Genomic DNA, 20,679 nt, shown 5'->3' with positions numbered 1-20,679 from the left:
CGGCATGGGCCAGCTACCTTCGAATTCATGCCGTACTCCAATCTTGGCAAAGGACCACGGACGAAGGGATTGAGCCCCCAATCCTGACACCCGCCGCATAGGAGCTGCAACGGGCCTCTCGGTGGAAACGGCAGAGGCATACCAGGTAGCCAACTACGGCCTCGGTGGACACTACACACCTCACCTGGACGCGCATGGATTCGGCGAAGTTGCTCACAGCGTTGACACCGAGGACGGCAACAGACTGGCCACCACACTGATGTACCTGACCGACGTGGCCGCGGGAGGCGCCACTGCCTTTGTAAAGCTGGGAATCGCGGTGAAGCCTCGCGTCGGTGACGCCCTCTTCTGGTACGACTTGGAGCCGTACGCTGGGGACGATGCCCCACAGCACTTCTCCTTCTGGCACCAGAAGAGGAGGGCGGACGACCTCTCCCTGCACGTCGGCTGCCCCGTACTGTGGGGCTCCAAGTGGATCGTGACCAAGTGGATTCGCGAGCGGACTAACGCCGTCGTGCATTACGACACACCCGGCTGACGCCCGCGGATATGCGAGGAAGACGGCGTGTGTCTAAATGAAGTCGGTCTTGTGTGCAAACTAGCATTTTTTTTTAAGTTTTGACTGTATGGAAGCGGCTTCGAATTAGAATGAGTTTATTTACAGGCAGGGCCGAGATGTCGCCATGAGGACGTGCGATCTAGCCAGCTACTGCAAACCGTAAAAGCGGCAAGAAAATAAGTTGTCAATGGTGGGGCAGAGCAAGGAGAAAAATGAGTTCATTACATAACATATATTGCACTTATACTTATTAATGCCTCGGATTTGTTCCTTCGGTGTGCAAAAAAGCTGTAATTATTAAAAAACAAACCCCATGACCTCAGGGAGCACCTAGTATAGTTGTGCAGCCCTCTATGATCGTACACCAAAGGCAGTATCGTTTTGAACCTGCTAGCACCGACTGGCGCAGCTAGCGCTCCGCGCACTGGTCCGGCGAGCAGCAAGGACCAGTGGAGTCCTGAATTGAGGGAGCCACCCACCGCAAGCCCCCTTTGCTATATATATATATAATGGCTTGCTTAGTAACTCAGGGGACCAATTGCAATGCATGCTCAGACCTGGACTAGCGAAGCAAAAGGATGGGTCTAAAAAAAACCTGCAGAAAACTAATGTTTAACAGGCTCGGAAGAGAACGGCAGTTTACGATATGTAGTGAGGCACTGGAAGTGGTAAGGGAATACATCTACTTAGGGCAGGTAGTGACCGCAGATCCGGATCATGAGACTGAAATAATCAGAAGAATAAGAATGGGCTGGGATGCGTTTGGCAGGCATTCTCAGATCATGAACAGCAGGTTGCCATTATCCCTCAAGAAAAAAAAAATGTAAAACAGCTGTGTCTCACGAGTACTCACGTACGGGGCAGAAACCTGGAGGCTTACGAAAGGGTTTCTACTTAAATTGAGGGCGCCGCAACGACCTATGGAAAGAAGAATAATGGGTGTAACGTTAAGGGGGATAAGAAGATAGCAGATTGGGTGAGGGAAGGAAAGCGAGTTAATGACATCTTAGTTGAAATCAAGAAAAGGAAATGGGCAGGGCATTTAATGAGGAGGAAAGATAACCGGTGGTCATTACTGATTACGGACTGGATTCCAAGAGAAGGGAAGCCTCGCAGTGGGCGGCAACAAGGTAGGTGGGCGGATGAGATTAAGTTTGCATGGACAACTTGGCCGCAATTAGCGCATGACCGGGTAGTTGGAGAGGTGTTATAGTGTTATAGTGTTACGTGGAAGCAGACAAAACAGGGAAGCGTATTTACAATATATTTACAAAGAGAGCAAGCACTGAATCATATGGTCGAATGCGTGCATCAAAAGCGACTTCTTCATCGACGCTCCTATATAGGAATATTACCGTAACATTACTACCGACTGCTTAAGTTCTGTCACACGGTGCTTGCGATGGTGTAGGAGAGCGATAAAGTTAAAGGCGGGATGCGGGAACAACGTCTATAAGTGGTTAAACGGAGGGAGAGCAACACTTGAGCAGGCTAATCTCGTGTAGATAACCTGAGTATAATAACCTGGAATAACCCGGAGTATAGATAACGTTGCGATGACGGGAATCACAGCGGTGCCCCTGGTGGTCTAGCGATATCGTAAGGCGAGCAATCTGGCGTGCCTCGTCAGCTTTTGAAATGGCATTGCGGGTGTACTCAGTGCGGAAATGGTCGGCAGCAGGGATGATAGTGTCAAAAGGTAACGTTGAGTCACGGCCAAACAGAAAAAAGGGTGAAAAACCAGCGGTATCGTGATGGGAGGAACTGTAGGCAAATGTAACGAAAGGCAACGCTGCGTACCAGTCTTGATGGTCCGAAGAGACATGCATAGAAAGGATGTCACTTAGTCTCCGATTGAATCGTTCAGTCAAGCCGTTGGTTTGCGGGTGGTGAGCCGTCGTAGCATTGTATTTTTTGTCGAGCCGGAGTGAAGGAGGTCATCGATAACGCTGGAGAGAAAGTAGCGGTCACGATCGGTGAGGAGCGGACGAGGGGCTCCATGATGAAAGATGACATCTTGTAGTAGGAAATCAGCGACGCCCGTAGCGTGATTGGCAGGGACGGCGCATGTAATTGCGTACTGGGTGGTGTGGTCCGTAGCAACGGCAATCCATTTGTTACCAGTAGTAGAGGTAGGGAAAGAACGAAGGAGGACAAGACCAAATCGGAAGGGGTAAGATGGGACGTCAAAGGGCTGAAGGACGCCAGCAGGAAGCATAGGTGGTTTCTTTAAGCGTTAGCACGGTTCATATGCAGCGATGTAGCGACGAACGAAGTGCTAAAGACCGGGACGACAAAAGCGATGCCGAACGCGATCGTACGTCCGGGAAACTCCAAGATGACCAGCGGTTGGGGCGTCATTGAGTTGACCGAGAACACAAGCGCAGATGCGTAGGAACGACAAGCAACAGTTCAGCTCTCCTCCGGATGGACGATATAATGTACCAACTTTAAGCACGTAGAGGCGAAGAGACGGATCGGGTACTGCAGCATCCAGCTTCTGAGTAAGCTCAAGATGGGATCACGGCGCTGTTCATCACGGATGTGGCTTAAAGAGGGAAGCGAGAGTACGCATGCAAGCGCGTCATCGGAGGCTTCAGGCGTATCCAAGGGATTGCAAGACAGTCAGCGTCCCGGTGCAATCGGCCATAGCTATAACAGAGTAGGTGTATTCTTGGAGCCGCAATGCCCAGCGACCAAGACGCCCAGTGGGATCCTTAAGAGATGAAAGCCAGCAAAGTGCGTGGTGATCGAAAGTGACGGTGAAATGCCGGCCATGTAAGTAGGGGCGGAATTTGCCCATCGCCCAAACGAGAGCAAGACACTCCCGTTCCGTGATGGAGTAGTTCTGTTCGGCTGCGGAAAGGAGACGGCTGGCATAGGCGATAACACAGGCATGCCAATTCTGAAGCTGGACCAAAACGGCGATGATTCCGTAGGTGCTGACATGAGTGCGTAGTTTTGTTGAATCGCGGCCGCCGAAATGACTCAGGACAGATGGTGCGGTCAGCGACGTGATGAAGGTAGGGAAAGCGGCAGCCTGTGCAGCACCCCCCAAAAAACGAGATACCTTTCTTCAGTAACTTTGTAAGAGGACGTGTGATTTCCGCGAAGTTGTTGACAAAACGACGAATGTAGGAGCAGCCTTGGAAAGCTACAAACTTCCTTTGTGCAAGTCGGAACGGGGAACTTCTGCACGGCTCGAACTTTGTCAGGGTCGGCGCGAACACAGGTTGAGTCGACAAGATGACCGAGCATTGCATGCTGCTGACGTCCGAAGTGGCACTTGGTTGAATTAAGTTGCAGCCCGCGTTGCGAAACAGAAATGAAGGATGAAAGTCAGTCGAGATGCGTTTCACATGTCGGTGAAAATACAAGGACGTCATCAAAGTAACACAGGCAAATGGACTATTTAAAACCGCCTAAGAGGGTGTAAACTAATGTTTAACAGTCTCGGAAGAGAACAGCAGTTTACGATAGGTAGCGAGGCACTGGAAGTGGTAAGGGAATACATATACTTAGGGCAGGTAGTGACCACGGATCCGGATCATGAGACTGAAATAACCAGAAAAATAAGAATGGGCTGGGGGGTGTTTGGCAGGCACTCTCAAACCATGAACAGCAGGTTGCCACTATCCCTCAAGAGAAAAGTGTATAGCAGCTGTGTCTTACCAGTACTCACGTATGGGGCAGAATCCTAGAGGCTTACGAAAAGGGTTCTGCTGAAATTGAGGACGACGCAACAAGCTATGGAAAGAAGAATGATGGGTGTAACTTTAAGGGATAAGAAAAGAGCAGATTGGGTGAGGGAACAAACGTGGGTAAATGACATCTTAGTTGAAATCAAGAAAAAGAAATGGGCATGGGCCGCACATGTAATGAGGAGGAAAGATAACCGATGGTCATTAAGGGTTACGGACTGGATTCCAAGGGAAGGGAAGCGTAGCACGGGGCGGCAGAAAGTTAGGTGGGTGGATGAAATTAAGAAGTTTGCAGGGACAACATGGCCACAATTAGTACATGACCGGGGTAGTTGGAGAAGTATGGGAGAGGCCTTTGCCCTGCAGTGGGAGTAACCAGGCTGATGATGATGATGATGATGAAGAGGGTGTCCATCCATCATGCGTTCGAAGGTGGCCGGGGCGTTGCACAAGCCGAAGGGCATGACTGTAAACTGATGAAGGCCGTCAGGGATAACAAAAGGGGTCTTCCCACTATTCATGCCATTGATGGCGATCTTCCAGTATCCTCACGGAAGGTCGATTGAAAAAAAAATGCTTCGTGCCGTGAAGGCAATCCAGGGCATCGTCTATGCGTCTCTCCAGCTGTCTCCATCGTCTCCAGCTGTCGTCTTCCTTGTTAGCAAGAACCGCAAGAGAAGCACAAGGGCTGCAGGACGGCTCGATTATATCTTTTGCGAACATCTTGTAGACGTCCTTTTGTATGATGTGACGCTCAACTGATGATACCCGGTATGGCCGTCAGTGGATCGGATGGGCATCGCCAGTGTTTATGCGGTGCTTGGCAGCGCAGGTTCGACCCAGAGGATGGTCACAAAGTTCAGAGACGTCCCTATAAGAGGAGAGGAGGCGAAGATCGTCTGCTTGATGGGATGAAAGGTCTGGAGCGATCATTTTGTGCAGGTCAGTAGAAGACAGATCTGGTGAAGAAGGCTGAATATCAGCAGTGTACGAACGAGGAACATCAGTTGGAAAGAATGCCGAGATGACGTAGCCGTAGGAAGGCGTCAGCATAGCGAGGGAAATTCCCTCTGGGAAGACTTGCGAACACAGCCCGAAATTCAACACAGGAAGGCAAGCAAGATTGTCGCGTAGAGTTGTAACAGTGTGTGTTATACCAACACTGTGCGTCAACAGAACGGAAGGGATGGGAGCGAGCGAATAGTCACTGCTGAGGGCTGGTGGAGAGGCCGTAACAGAAACACCAGTGACGGCTTGCGGCGGCAAACGGATGTGCATGGCAGAACAGAGCCGGCTCTTGACTGGTCCGGGTTGATCAATTGCACTTGGTAGGTAAAGCTGTACATTACCAGCGGAACAATCGATGAGGGTGGAGTGGGCGGATAAAAAGTCAAGACCGAGGATGACGTCATTGGAACGATGGGCGAGGACGGTGAACAAATAATTCGGAGGACGCTTAAGCTTCGCCTGTAAGAGTGACGACCGCGCACAGTCGCGTTCACTGTACGTATTCGGTAAAGGGATAGCGCCTGTAAACGATTCTGTGCTTTCAGTTTGCCTTGTTTATTATTTAGACTGTAAAACCCTTCTCTCGTTTCGAAATTACCTACAGAAATGTCCGGGAGAGCTCCCGCGTGGTGTTTTCAGTCAGCGCTGACAGCAAAACCTATGACGAGCGCGCCGCGTGATCCCTCATACTATGCCAGCGAGGCGCTTCCGATAGATGGCGACTCCGTAACTGCTCGCCGCTAATACCAGCTGCATTCGCGATCTCATGGGAAAGAAAGCGAAAGAGAGGAGGACCCGGGGGACGTGCGCGGTATCCACGGCGGCTGTCATCATCATCATCATCAGCCAGGTTACGCCCACTGCAGGGCAAAGGCCTCTGCCATACTTCTCCAACTACCCCGGTCATGTACTAATTGTGGCCATGTCGTCCCTGCAATCTTCTTAATCTCATCCGCCCACCTAACTTTCTGCCGCCCCCTGCTACGCTTCACATCCCTTGGAATCCAGTCCGTAACCCTTAATGACCAACGGTTATCTTCACTCCTCCTTACATGTCCTGCCCATGCCCATTTATTTTTCTTGATTTCAACTAAGATATCATTAACTCGCGTTTGTTCCCTCAGCCGATCTGCTCTTTTCTTAACCCCTAACGTTACACCTATCATTCTTCTTTCCATAGCTCGTTGCGTCGTCCTCAATTTAAGTAGAACCCTTTTCAAAGTAAGCCTCCAGGTTTGTGCCCCGTACGTGAGTACTGGTAAGACACAGCTGTTATATACTTTTCTCTTGAGGGATAATGGCAACCTGCTGTTCATAATCTGAGAATGCCTGCCAAACGCACCCCAGCCCATTCTTATTCTTCTGATTATTTTTAGTCTCATGATCCGGATCCGCAGTCGCTACCTGTCCCATGTAGATGTATTCCCTTACCTCTTCCAGTGCCTCGCTACCTATTGTAAACTGCTGTTCTCTTCCGAGACTGTTAAACATTACTTTAGTTTTCTGCAGATTAATTTTTAGACCCACCCTTCGGCTTTGCCTCTCCAGGTCAGTGAGCATGCATTGCAATTGGTCCCCTCAGTTACTAAGCAAGGCAATATCATCAGCGAATCGCAAGTTACTAAGGTATTCTCCATTAACTCTTATCCCCAATTCTTCCCAATCCAGGTCTCTGAATACCTCCTGTAAACACGCTGTGAATAGCATTGGAGAGATCGTATCTCCCTGCCTGACGCCTTTCTGTATTGGGATTTTGTTGCTTTCTTTATGGAGGACTTCGGTGGCTGTGGAGCCGCTATAGATATATTTCAGTATTTTTACATACGGCTCGTCTACACCCTGATTCCGCAATGCCTCCAGGACTACTGAGGTTTCGACTGAATCAAACGCTTTCTCGTAATCAATGAAAGTTATATATAGGGGTTGGTTATATTCCGCACATTGCTCTATCACCTGATTGATAGTGTGAATATGATCTATTGTTGAGTTGCCTTTGCGGAATCCTGCCTGGCCCTTTGGTTGACGGAAGTCTAAGGTGTTCCTGTTTCTATTTGCAATTACCTTAGTAAATACTTTGTAGGCAACGGACAGTAAGCTGATCAGCCTATGGCGTCCCCTTTCTTATGGATAATATTATGTTAGCGTTTTTCCAAGATTCCGGTACGCTCGAAGTCATGAGGCATTGCGTGTACCGGGCGGCCAGTTTTTCTAGAACAATCTGTCCACCATCCTTCAACAAATCTGCTGTTACCTGATCCTCCTCAGCTGCCTTCTCCCTTTGCATAGCTCCCAAGGCTTTCTTTTCTTCTTCCGGCGTTACTTGTGGGATTTCAAATTTCTCTAGACTATTTTGTCTCCCATTATCGTCGTGGTTGCCACTGGTATTGTATAAATCTCTATATAACTCTAAAGCCACTTCAACGATTTCATTCGTATTAGTAATGATATTGGCGGCCTTGTCTCTTAACGCATACATCTGATTCTTACCTATTCCTAGATTCTTCTTCACCGCTTTTAGGCTTCCTCCGTTCCTGAGTGCATGTTCTATTCTATCCATATTATACTTCCTTATGTCAGCTGTCTTACGCTTGTTGATTAACTTGAAAAGTTCTGCCAGTTCCATTCTAGCTGTAGGGTTAGAGGCTTTCATACATTGGCGTTTCTTGATCATTGATCAAGAAACGCCAATCATTGATCAAGATCAAGGAGCGGGGCCTGCAGCTAGCAAATCGCGCTCGTGCTGCAGGCCCCACTCCTTGCGCATCAGTAATACGGGGAAGGTAGTCCAGTAGGCGCTTCCAATCGGCCATGCCTAGTCATTCTGACCGTCAATAGATGACGCCAAAAGCGGACGTGCTTCTTCTCGCTGCCACTGACCGGCGCTCTAGGCAGCCACCGCAGAGCACAGGCCACGCGCTCGCGTGTTCCCTTTCAAAAAGGACGACCCTGTACACCAGTAATGCCATCGAACACAGAAGAACACGAGGCTTGGCGACAACACAAATTTAGGCGCGACTTGCTGCGACTGATAACCTAGCTGCTGAAATGCGGTCACCGAATGGAGATAAAGAAGTATATATATATATATATATATGATGTTACGAGAAGGAAGAAGTGTGCGTCTATTTACAGTTGGCTTTTAATGGCTGAGCCAACAAAGCGTGCAGCAGCGATAATACTACACTCTTCTTCGTCGTCTCCAAGGCCACCGTCATCGTCCTCTTGTTCCCACATTACCAACTGTGACAACATATATATATAGACTCGCATACTTCTTTATCTCCATTCGGTGAGTGGGTGAGTGAAGAAACTTTATTGCAGGTCCGGCGAGGACGCGAACTCGTCGCATACCCGGCTAGTCCCGCGTCGGGACCGGCAGGTCTAGCCCACCGGCCCGGTCGCGGGCACGCCGGACAGCCAGGATTTTTTTTTTCTAGAGCGGGACTACGCAGACGCGAGTCCCACTCCTCCTTGATGAACTTGGGGTATGTCGACCCGCACTCCCAGAGCATATGCGCTAGAGTGGAGGTCTGCCCGCAGAAGGGGCAGGCTTCGTCGCGATACACGTCCGGGTAAGCCTCGTGGAGAACGGAGAGACACGGATACGTGCTGGTCTGCAGAAGTCTATGCGAAACGGCTTGCGCCCTATTCAACTTCGGGTGCGGGGGTGGAAAGACCCTTCTGTAGACATGTAGAAGAATTTAATAATCTCGTTGTGAGTGAGCGTCCCTGTGGCCGTAGGAAAGAGGGGAGTCGGTGCTTCTTGCACAGGAAGCGCGGTCGGTGAGGGTACGCGCAGCCTCGTGAGCGGACTCATTGAGGTTTTGGGGAGCACCCTCGACCGAACCTACGTGAGCGGGACACCAGTGGATTGTTGAATGATGCGTGAGAGCATATCGACTCGAGCTGCTAAGAAGACGAGCAGCTTGCTTGGCCATGCAACCCTTGTGAAAAGCCCTAACTGCCGTTTCGGAATCGCTATATATCTCGGACCCACGACCATCTAGCAGGGCGAGGCCGATGGCGGCTTGCTTGGCGACTCCGGGGTCTGAAGTGCGAATGGAGGCGCTATTGGAAATCTTGCCACTGGAGTCGACCACAACGATGGCAAAGGTCTTCCCATCGCTGTACTCCGTGGTATTGACGAAGCTTGCTCTAATGTCTCGTTGCTTGATCTGATTGAGGATGGCTGCTGCTCTGGCCTTGCGTCTGCCCTCGTTATGGGCGGTATGGACGTTTCGGGGCACAGGGGCCACTTCGAACTTGTCGCGAATGCACCTATAGGGATCGGGGTACTGACCATCGGGAATCCCGCAGGGTGGTAACCCAGCTCTTCGAGGATGTGTTTACCTGCCGCTGTGGTGCTCAGGCGAGTGAGTTGCGCGCGTTCTTGGGCTTCGGCAATCTCATCGGCAGTGTTATGCACCCTCAGCTTGAGGAGATCCTCGGCATGGGTCCTGACGGGTAGCCCGAGAGCCCTCTTGACCACTTTGCGGATGAGAGCGTTGAGATTGTCTCGCTCCGCTCTGAGCCACTTGCGCATAGAAATTGTGTACGTAAAGTGACATAGTACGAAGGCATTGACAAGCCTGAGGAGATTGTTTTCCTTCATTCCTCGGTGCCGGTTTGCTATTCTGTGAACGAGGCGGAAAGCGTTGTCCGTCTTTGCGATGATCTTGCGGAGAGCCGTTCCGTTCCCGCCGTTGAATTCGACAAACATGCCCAGGACCCGAATAGCGTCGACCCTGGGTATCACCCTCACGTCACAAGTGCGAAGACTGATGCTGCTTTCGGAGACTGGCTTCCAATCTTTTGGTCTGCCTCCCTTCTCTTTTCTGTAAAGCAGAAGCTCCGACTTGGCGGGGGAGCATCGAAGTCCGGTGGGGCGGAGATACTCTTCGATCACGTCGATCGCCTCCTGCATGGATCCTTCGACTGTGTCCTCGCAGCCGCCCGAGCACCGAACGTGATGTCATCGACGTATATGGTGTGCTTGACGCCCTCTACGCGTGCCAACCTCTCGGAAAGACCAGTCATACAGATGTTAAGCAGTGTGGGTGAGATGACGGCGCCCTGAGGAGTGCCCCGCCCTCCGAGGGCCATATCGTCGGAGCGGAAGTCCCCAATGCGAAGCTTGGCCTTCTTGTCCGTTAGAAAAGAGCTGACGTAGCTATGGAATCTGGAACCGAGACCCAGGTCTGACATGGTCTTTACGATGAAGCTGTGGAGCACGTTGTCGAAAGCTTTCTCGAGGTCCAGACCGAGCAAAGCCTTGACGTCTCTGGAACGGCCATCCACAATCTGATTCTGTATTAGCTTCATTGCATCCTACGTCGAGAGTCCGGCGCAGAAGCCGATCATGTACGTGTAAACCTCGTTGTCTTCGAGGTGCCCGTTGACCCTGTTCGGTCGCCTATCCTATCCTATCATTCCCTTTTGGCTAATTTGAATATATATATATATATATATATATATATATATATATATATATATATATATATATGTCTGTATTACGTGTAGAAAGACAGAAGGAAGAGCTATTTACAGGCTATTTACACTGGAGCCAGAGCAGCAGGCCGACATTCGCTAGCGCGAAGGGCACAGACCCACTTCGTCGTTCTCGGGGCGGCTCTTCTCTCGAGCATCTCGCGGATAATATCGTAATACCACCCCTCCCCACACCGTCCCCTAGGTGGCAAAAGCGCCGTCACGGTGCTGTTAAATATCCAAGGCGCGTGGAGAGGTGTAGGGCTTGAGTCGGGCGACGTGGACAATGCCACTGGTTGTCACAGTGTCACAGCGGAGGACGTAGTGGGCATGGCTAGAACGATTTCATAAGTGACATCGGTCACTTGGTGGAGCACGCGATGTGGGCCTGTGTAACAGGAAAGCAGTTTTTCACAAACGCCAACTTTACGCAATGGTGACCAAAGCAACACGAGGGTGCATGCCGGGCGCAAAATTGACATCATGGCGACGGAGGTCGCAGCATTGCTTCTGTTTGCCTTGAGACACTTGTAGACGAGCGCGCATAAGTTGGCGAGCATGATCAGCATGGGCGATTGCATCACGGGTATAATCGCTAGTTGATGCTGTGGTGGACAGAAGCACAGTGTCCAGTGGTAGCGTCGCTTCACGGCCATACAAAGGGTAAAAAGGAGAAAAGCCAGCAGTGTCCAGACGGGAAGAGTAGTACGCAAGGGTGATGTAAGGTAGAGCCTGCTCCCAGTCACGGTGGTCATCTGAAACATATTTGGATAGCATGTCTGTAAGGGTGCAGTTCAAACGCTCAGTGAGGCCGTTCGTTTGAAGGTGGTAGGAGGTGATAAATTTATGCTGCATTGAGCAGGCACGCATGATGTCGTCAAAGGCTTTGACCAAAAACGTACGCCACGGTCTGTTAGCAATTGACGCGGAGTACCATGCATCAAAATGATATCATGTAGGAAGAAGTCCGCAACATCAGTTGCGCAGCTGGTCGGAAGAGCACGGGCGACGGCGTAGCGGGTCGCGTAGTCCACCGCGACTGCAACCCACTTGTTTCCTGATGTAGATTCCGGAAATGGGCCGAGAAGGTCCAAGCCGACACGATGGAAGGGCTCGCTAGGGATGTCGAGTGCCTGCAGCTAACCAGCGGGGAGCTGGGAAGGCTTCTTGCATCGTTGGCAAAGTTCACAAGCGGCGACGTAACGTCGTACGGAACGGGCAAGGCCCGGCCAGAAAAAACGGCAACATACACGGTCATAGGTTCAAGATATGCCGAGGTGGCCTGCCGTTGGTGCATCGTGAAGCTCGTCTAGAACGGTGGAGTAGAGGTGTTTAGGTATTACAAGTAGGAACTCAGAGCCGCCCGGATGAAGGTTACGACGGTACAGAGTACCGTCGCGGAGGACGAAGAGGCGTAGAGTAGCATCGGCCGGAGAGTGTTAAAAACCGTTGATGAGTGCTCTGATGTAGGCGTCACGGCGTTGCTCGTCGGTGAAATGAAGCAGCTGGGATACAGACAATACGCAAGCAGCACTGGTAATATTGGAGGAGTCAGAGTCGTCAACAGGGTAACGCGACAAGCTGTCAGCGTCTTGGTGCAGGCAGCCAGACTTGTACACGTACACCACGGTATATGAAAATTCTTGTAGCCTCAAAGCCAATCGACCGAGCCGGCATGTAGGATCTTTTAGCGATGATAGCCAGCAAAGAGCATGATGGTCAGTGACTACGAAAAAAGGGCGACCGTAAAGGTAAGGACGGAACTTCGCAACCGCCCAGACAACAGCAAGGCATTCTCGTTCCGTAATGGAATAGTTGCGCTCCGATGGTGCTAGGAGGCGGCTCGCATAAGCAATAACGCGATCCTGGCCACGCTGACGCTGGCCTAAGGCGGCACCTACGCCATGACCGCTGGCATCTGTACGCAATTCTGTAGGGGCATCAGGGTCGAAGTGGGCGAGAATAGGTGGTGAGGTTAGAAGAGTGACGAGACGAGAGAAGGCGGCAGCTTCCGAAGTACCCCACGACAATTGTACGCCTTTCTTCAAAAAATTAGTGAGGGGTCTAGCAATTGCCGCAAAATCTTGACCAAAACGACGAAAGTACGAGCATAGACCTACAAAACTTCCAGCGTCTGCAGCTGTCTTCGGGACCGGAAAGTCTCGGACAGCGCGTGTTTTGCCTGGATCAGGCTGTACTCCGGAAGCGTCAACAAGATGGCCCAGAAGAGTAATTTGTCGGTGGCCAAAACGATATTTGGACGTGTTAAGTTGCAGCTTCGCCTTTCGAAATACATCAAGTATAGTTGTGAGACGCCTAAGGTGAGTGTCGAACGTTGGCGAGAAGACGATGACGTCGTCGAGGTAGCAGAGGCATGTGGACCATTTGAAACCTTGGAGGAAGGAGTCCATCATACGCTCGAAGGTGGCAGGGGCGTTGCATAATCCAAACGGCATTACTTTAAATTGGTATAGGCCATCAGGTGTGATGCGCGGTTTTTTCTCTGTCCATATCATCAACAGCAATCTGCCAGTATCGAGAACGAAGCTCCATAAAAGAGAAATAGCTGGAACCGTGCAGGCAGTCAAGGGCGTCATCTATACGTGCGAGCGGGTAGACATCCTTCTTTGTAATGTTGTTCAGATGACGGTAGTCTGCACAGAAGCGCCACGTACCGTCCTTCTTCTTAACCAACACCACAGGCCCAGGGACTCGAAGAAGGCTCAATGATGTTTTTATCTAGCATTTTGTTCACTTTGAATTACTCGGCGTTCCGACGCAGAAACTCGATATGGTCGTCGGTGAACAGGCGTAGCATCGCCAGTAAGAACCCGATGCTTGACCGCGAGCGTCTGACCTAAAGGGCGATCGTCGAAGTCGAAAATATCTCGATAGGACGATAATACTTGGCAATGGTCTTCAGTCTGCGCAGAGGACAGGTCCGTCGCAACCATTTTCTTTATGTTGGGATCGGCGCCCGAGGCTGCCGCGGGGGGTCTGCTGAGCTCGCAAGAACCATCGATCGATAACGCTGCCACGTGATGGTCGCCCAGACAATCAACTTTGCGGTAGAATTTGCTTTGCCAATCCAAAGTTAATGATGGGCATGCGAGTGCGGTTCGCAGTAATAGTAAGTATACTGTGAGGCACAGTAACGTGAAACTACTGTGGAATGTCGGGAAGAGGAGTGACGAGGTACTTGCCATCAGGAACTGGTGGGGATGACAACAGTTCAATATAGGCTATTGACTTTGGCGGCAGGTGAAGAAAGCTGGTGGGGCATAAGCGGCACTGGGGTGCGTCAGAAGGTTCTGCCAGAGTCGGTAAGTCAAGGCGAAGGGTACTGGCAGAGCAGTCAATAAGAGCAGAATGCGCGGAGAGAAAGTCCAGGCTGAGAATTAGGTCGTGGGGGCAATGAGCAATCACGGTGTAGAGCACAGGAGTGTGGTGGCCGGCGATGCTGACACGTGCCCTACAAATTCCGGTGATAGGCACAGTACCGCCATCCGCAACGCGGACAACGCGTGCCGACGCTGGGGGCAGGAGCTTGTTCAGTCGTCGTCGGAAGGCAGCACTCGTAATAGAAAGATGTACTCCTGTATCGATGAGTGCCGTGACAGGATAGCCGTCAACGTCAACGTCAAGAAGGTTTTGGTTCGTAGGGAACGTGAGCAGAGGATTTGAGCGCAGGGTCGACAACGCAGCTTCACATCCAGAAGCTGCAGTGCCTAGTTTTCCGGCGGGGTGCGGGAGGCGATAGGCGGCGAAGCGGCGGAAATTGGGCGAACGAGACTGGTGGCGTTGAGGCGAGGGCGAGCGGCTGTAGCGAATGTTCGGAGCAGGAGCATCAGCGGCAGTGGGTTCAGGGCGGGTAGTATAGGGAACGGAAGGTCCAAAGGTGCGGGAATAAGCGGCGGCGTATGTCCGAGGAGGCGGTGACCATCGGTTGCGGCAGTGACGAGCGACGTGGCCGATGCGACAGCAGTGGAACCAGATCGGCCTGTCATCAGGGGTACGCCAATCGGACGGGTTGCGGCGAGATGTGGCAGAAAAAGACTGCCGAGGACGAGGAGGGAAGCTAGAGAACTGGGGAACGCTGGATAAAGGGAAAATCGGACATCCACCCGTTCGTAGCAATTGCTACAAAGGAAACCCATACGGATTCCTCGAAAGAAAGGCCTCATAGAAGTTAAACACACGGATTTCAGATCCATGTTTATATCTCGTAACGACGCAGTAGTTGTTATCCGGAGGCGGAAAAAAGAATACAACGGATTCTTAATAAAACAAGCACAAGGCAATACCAAAAAAATGTGGGAAATTATAAAAGCAGTAATTGATAAACCAAATAAAAAAACCAATCACTCCTGAACATGTCGATGCCAAGTGCGCCGACACATTTAATGCGTATTTTACTAGCATTGGCCCAAAGCTAGCGGAGCGTATTCCAGTTACTGAAAGCAATGTCGATCACCCCATCATCCATGCATGTTTTTTCCTTGGATCAAGTGGACGAGCATACCATAACCTCAATAATATCAGGCATGCCTTGCTACAAAGCTACTGGCCACGATGGCATTACCGTAAAAGCATTGAAAGACTATATGGATATTCTTGTGCCAGTACTCACTAAAATAATAACTGTAAAAGCCGAGGCACATACCCTGACATAATTAAGATAGCAAGTGTTTCTCTCATATATATATAAAGGGTGATGTCAATGACCCTGGAAGCTATCGGCCTATCTCTGTGCTTAGCATAATAAATACTGTATTTGAAAAGGTCATCGCGGCTCAACTGAAGCACTACCTAAACGAAAACAAGCTTCTAACAGATTCCCAACATGGATTTAGAGCCAATCGATCAACGTCATCAGCAGTGTTTGAACTAACCCAGAGTATATACACAGCTCTACACAAAAACGAGATTGCCGTAGGATTATTTTTAGATTTAAAGAAAGCATTTGACACGGTGTCTCATTCCATACTTCTAAAAAAATTACGAACTTATGGTTTTAGCGAAATTACATTGGACCTCTTTTCAAGCTACCTAAATGGTCGAAAACAATAAATAAAATTTGGCTCCTTTGTTTCCCAGTATACTACTATAGTCACAGGAGTTCCGCAAGGATCAGTTTTGGGGCCCATACTGTTCTCGCTATATATAAACGACCTCCCATCAATACTAAAGTTATCAAAATGTATCATGTACGCTGACGATACCACGCTATTATTTTCGGGTAAATCTCCTGGAATATTGCAGAACACTATAAACAGCGAGTTATCCAACATATGAACTTGGTTTGCTTGTAATAAATTAGCACTAAACAGGGATAAGACAAAATACATAGTATTCAACTCCCGTTATTCCAGGGGTGACACAATTGGCATGCAAATTCACCTTCTAGGTGGAACAATAGAACAGCTCGATCACATAAAATATTTAGGGGTATTATTGGACTGCAACTTGAACTGGAGACCACATATATCTAGTATATGCGCGAAATTAGCTTCGGCTTGCTATTTATTAATAAAAGCGTACTTAAAGTTGTTTACTTTTTCATATTTCACTGTCACATCACAGACTGTTCTGAATCATGGTCTAGCACACATATAAAACATACACAGATCCCGTCTTTCGCTTACAGAAAAGGGCCTTGCGCATTATGACACACACAAGCCCACATGATAATACTGACATGCTGTTCTGTCGTCTCGGTATATTACCATTATCTCTGGCATGCGAAATGAAAGTTGCCATTTTGATTAACAATATTTTACGTTGGAATCACTCATTATCACCAAGCCTGTTTATTACACCTAATCGCGATACAAGGGGTGAAACAAATATAAATTTTAACCTACCAATCACTCGTAACACGTATGGCCAACGACTACTTGAGTTTCATGGTGTTAAAATTTGCAATACAGTATCTCTTGAGGTAAAAATGGCCAACAATTTAGTGTCTACTGTTAAAAAGCTAGACATATCAAAAAGTACGTGATTTTTCGTCAGTCTGGTTCTCCACTTGTTTCATACTGTGCAAGATTATTCCTCATGGATCTATTCAGAAAGCCTAAACACTTCAACACAGACTCTTGCAAATTTGTCACTTCTACGTATAATATGCTATCTCGGTTTTTTCATTCTGTATGTGCATGTATTCTCCTGACAGTTCTGTGTTTTTACCATTGATTGATATGGACTGTTTTTCTTTTTGAATGGTTTTAATTGTATGTATCCACCTAACTGTATTAGGTTGTATCATTAAAAAACTAGATATGCGCATGACATTGTAGCTGCTACTACATATATGACTATGGGCCTACACTAGCCTTTGGCTACAGGCCCAACAGTTCCTTTGTACAAATTATTATCAATGAAAAATCAACTGAATTGAATTGAAAATTAAATTGAAATTCCTGTCTGACGACGGCCTGAATCATCGCAATTGTGGTTGCTGGTGGATCGGGAGGCATCGCTGAGAAAGCTGGCGAACAGGCAGCCTCGAGTTCGCGGCGAACAATACGGGTGACGTCGTCACAGGTGGTAGCCTGACGCGGTCCACCCTCACCTGTCGACGTAGCAGCAGTGTTGGGTAGCCGCGTGATGGGGTGTGAGATACGGCGGCTCTTAGCTTGTTCAAAGCGACGGCATTCTTTTATGATGGCGTCGATAGTTGAGACGCTGTCGAAAACAAGCAAATTGCAAGCGTCGTCGGCGATGCCTTTTAGCACATGCGCCACTTTATCTGCTCAGGACATAGCATGGTCAGCTTTGCGGCATAGAGCCAAGACGTCGAGGATGTGTGAAACGTACGGGTCTGTAGATGCCTGAACGCGAGACGCAAGAGCCTTTCTCGCGGCAACGTTGCGCCCAATGGGGTCACCGAACAGCTTTTCTTTGAAATTGTCCCAACTGGTTATCTCGTCGTCATGCGTTTGGTGCCACGCACGTGGGGTGCCGCCGAGATAAAAGATGACATTGGCGAGCATAATGGTTGGGTCCCACCTGTTATTAGCGCTGACATGTTCATAAAGCTTGATCCATTCGTCGACATCCTGTCTCCCTCCAGGCCAGAGGACACACCAGGGTCGCGATGTTGGCCAACTGTGACGATTGTAGCAGTCGGTCCAGCCGAAGCCGTTGCAGAGGCGGGCTCGTCACCGGGAGGCATGGTGACAAGCTCGATGTGCCGACCACTCCGGAGTTCCGTGGCGAGGACGTGGATCGCTCACCTCCACCAGAGTGTGTCGTGTAGAAAGACACAGACGGAAGAGACTATTCACAGGCTATTTACACTGGAGCCAGAGCGCCAGGCCCACATTTACTCGCGCCAAGGGCACAGACCGACTTCGTCGTTCTCGCGGTGGCTCGTCTCTTGAGCATCTCGCGATAATATTGTAATACTCTATATAGACCCGTATACTTATTTATCTGTATTCGGTGACCTATCCTATCCTATCCCTTTTGGCTACTCTCATCCCCGTGGGCAATATAAATATATATATATATATATATATATATATATATATATATATATATATATATATATATATATATATATATATATATATATATATATATATATATATATATATATATATATAACAACACGAGCGCTACTCGGCACGCTCGTCCATGCTCGGCAGAATGCCCCGCCAGCGAGAGCGCAGACTCGGCGCTTAAGGACCACACATAGCAGGACCTGCATCATGCAAGGCCTGTGCATGTAGCAGCGTATACCAGGATTGCTTCGACGCCTGCTGCAGAAGCAGCGCGTACTCAGTCAATGAAACTGTAATTGATTTTTTATCTCACGTTTCGTTTATGGAATGTGTAGATGGTGTGAGTGCATTGTGGGAAGGTGAAAAGGTGTCATCAGTGCTTTCTGCACTGATGCAGTCTGCATGCGTAAACTGTTCGAATCCCTTCAGCTTCTACTAAAATGTTTCTTGCTGCGATACTATAAATTGTAGTCAGGACAAAGATCTACTCAAAGCCATGTTACTAATGCATCTGTGCAGAATGTGTTTGATTAACAAGTTAATACTTCCACAGCAAGATTATGCCGATGCACAGCATATGTGCTTGAAATGAATACATTCCGTAAAGGTGAACGACCCGGCCCACAATAAAAAACTTTGCAGTAGCACTGGAAGACGTGCTGCTATGCGTATCAGCCACAACAAAACTGCTGCTTGTCCAACCTACCTCCTCGGAGGCACCTCTACAAAGACGGTTCGGGCCCTTCCCATTCTGGGTGTAACATTCAGCTCATCTCTCAACTTTTCCGCATATGTCACCAGCACTGTATCTAAGCATCGGCCCATTCTTGAGTTTATGTTCCGTGTCTTCTTTTCCTGATGACCTGACTTTTCGGAGCACTCTACACTTCTATCATTCTGTCACGACTTGAGTACTGTTCATCCTGTGGCACCACCCGCTCCCTGTGTTCCTATGTTTGTGACTTGCACTTCACTGCATGTCATGTTGTTAACTTGACATGACATGAAATCCTAACTTCGCACGCCATATCACCACTTACACATTTAACTGGCCTAAGTGATCATGCAGTAATCCACGCCACAGTTCATCTCAAATTATCGCATCAGAAAAAAAAAAATAAGGAAACTATCACGCTCTACGATAAAGGAAATTACCAGGCCATCAATGCAGAACTAACAACATTCTGCGATTGGTTCCTTACAGACTTTTCGCGGCGCTCTGTTCAGTGTAATCGGCCCCTCTTTAAGAACAACATGCAAGAGGCTGTGTGCAAAGCACATTCCCACCATTACCGTTATACGAAAATTGTCTGCCCTGGTTCAACGCATCACTCAAAGCGCCTCAGTAAGAAGAAAAAAAGATTATTCCGGTTGGCGAAACAGTCAAACAAACCATGCGCATGGGACAAATATCGTGCTGCAGATAAAACGTTCGCAGCGCTATTTCAAAAGGCTAAACAATTTTTTTTCTTTTCAAACTCATTGCCAGATATGTTACGAAACAACCCAAAGCGATTCTGGAAGATCATTAACCCTAGCCATCCTAAATTATTGTCGTTAACTGATGAACACAACCACCTTGTTCCAGAAGGCGATGTCGCTGAAATTCTGGACAAATCTTTCTGCTCCGTATTCACCAGTGAACCTAAAAACGAATTACCTGGCACCCCACTCTTCAACCATGACATCATGCAATCATTAACCTTAGAACCTAATGAAATTTCTAAAATTATTGAATCATTGCCACTAACTTCTGCATCTGGCATTGATAGAATCAATTCAAAAATACTCAGAAACACAAAACATGTCTCAAGCACCATTTTAGCGCAGGTTTTTCAGCAATTTCTTCTATCTGGAGTGGTGCCTTGGACTGCAAGGTGGGCAGAATCATCCCAGTTACAAAAAAAAAGGTACCTCAACTTCCAATCCCAACTACCGTCCCATTTCCTTAACTTGGGTTTGTTCAAAGGTTATGGAGCATACCATCTACTCACAGATAGTAAAATTCCTTGTCGCTAACAAATTCGTCCATGCTAACTAACAACGCTTCCAGAAGGGACAATCTTGTGACACACAGCTTGCACTATTCGTGAATGACATTAGCTCTAGCATAGACACTAACACACCAGTAGATGCCCTCTTTCTAGACTTCGAAAAAGCATTCGTAAAGTTCCGCACAAACGCTTGTTATTTAAACTGTTGCTCCTAAATGTAAGCCTCCCGATTTTTGATTGGATACGTGACTTCTTGACTAAGCGTAAGCAGTTTGTTTACGCTAACAATACTTCTTCCCATATGTCCCCCGTTCTTTCTGGCGTACCACATGGCACTGTCCTTGGTCCTTTACTTTTCTTGATCTACGTTAATGACCTTCCTACTAACATTCAGTCTAACATCCGGCTATTCGCCGACGATT

At 48.7% G+C, this 20,679-nt stretch overlaps 1 protein-coding gene across 1 annotated transcript in view; it reads left to right on the top strand.

Annotated features, from left to right (window-relative positions):
• The window catches only part of LOC135911559 (prolyl 4-hydroxylase subunit alpha-1-like), a 56,645-nt gene extending 55,769 nt beyond the window's left edge, over window positions 1–876 (top strand). The window contains exon 3 of the mRNA XM_065443885.2: window positions 94–876. Coding sequence (XP_065299957.2) covers window positions 94–538 — 445 coding nt within the window. The 3' untranslated portion in view covers window positions 539–876. The remainder of the gene's footprint in view (window positions 1–93) is intronic.
• Window positions 877–20,679: the final 19,803 nt, after the last annotated feature.

This window comes from Dermacentor albipictus, chromosome 8 (assembly GCF_038994185.2).
Source record: "Dermacentor albipictus isolate Rhodes 1998 colony chromosome 8, USDA_Dalb.pri_finalv2, whole genome shotgun sequence".
NCBI lineage: Eukaryota > Metazoa > Arthropoda > Arachnida > Ixodida > Ixodidae > Dermacentor > Dermacentor albipictus.
Note: the sequence above shows the minus strand (reverse complement) of the source record. Positions and strands in the feature narration are given on the sequence as shown.